Source organism: Sinocyclocheilus grahami, unplaced genomic scaffold, assembly GCF_001515645.1.
Source record: "Sinocyclocheilus grahami isolate Dianchi unplaced genomic scaffold, SAMN03320097.WGS_v1.1 scaffold2985.1, whole genome shotgun sequence".
Taxonomy (NCBI): domain Eukaryota; kingdom Metazoa; phylum Chordata; class Actinopteri; order Cypriniformes; family Cyprinidae; genus Sinocyclocheilus; species Sinocyclocheilus grahami.
Window position 1 is genome coordinate 14830 of NW_015508158.1, and position 687 is coordinate 15516.

A 687-nucleotide genomic window follows, 5' to 3' on the forward strand; every position below is an offset into this window, starting at 1 on the left:
AAAGGCATCACGGCAGCTGCATGTGCTATTGTCGCACAGTTACAAGGTCATTCTGAGCTGCTGGGTTACTCAAGGTTGAGCCAGCTCAACCAGCGTGGTCTTTCTGTATCACTTGTTAAACTTAAATAAACTAGGCCCATGCTGAAGACCAGCATCCAAAACATATGCTGGTCTTTTCAGAAGGATGCAGATTTTAGATTTGAATATGAAATTCAAACTTTTCCAAATCTATTAAAAATTAAGGGACAACTTACTTTTTAAAGCAAGGATCACCTGACATTAGCTGCATACTGATTATCACCTAGAGAAAGAGAGAGAGGTGGTGAGTGGTTACATAAACATACAGTATGAGATATAGCAGACTGGATATTTAATTAATACCCCTAAAAACATGAAATACATCAGATACTGGAGAATTGTGTGGTAAATTGTATTTTGCTGAAGGATATAATCAAGGCTTTAAAAATTTGATTGACTGAGCCACTGTAAGATTTGAGGCTACTGTAATAACAGCCCATAAATGCACAATATACACATAAATTAATCAATTAACATAAATATATTGTATAAGGTTGACACTGTTTTCTACAATTTTATGACATATACACATTATTTTGTTTAAAGTTATTATTTCAAGTGTCTCATAAAGCAGGACTAATTTTTTATTTGTTGTTTACTTCTTTTTTT

At 33.5% G+C, this 687-nt stretch overlaps 1 protein-coding gene across 1 annotated transcript in view; it reads right to left on the reverse strand.

Annotated features, from left to right (window-relative positions):
- LOC107575893 (protein FAM102B-like) overlaps nucleotides 1-687 on the reverse strand; it is a 6680-nt gene that overhangs the window by 4030 nt on the left and 1963 nt on the right. The window contains exon 3 of the mRNA XM_016262209.1: nucleotides 255-301. Within this exon, the coding sequence (XP_016117695.1) occupies nucleotides 255-301 (47 nt within the window). The remainder of the gene's footprint in view (nucleotides 1-254; nucleotides 302-687) is intronic.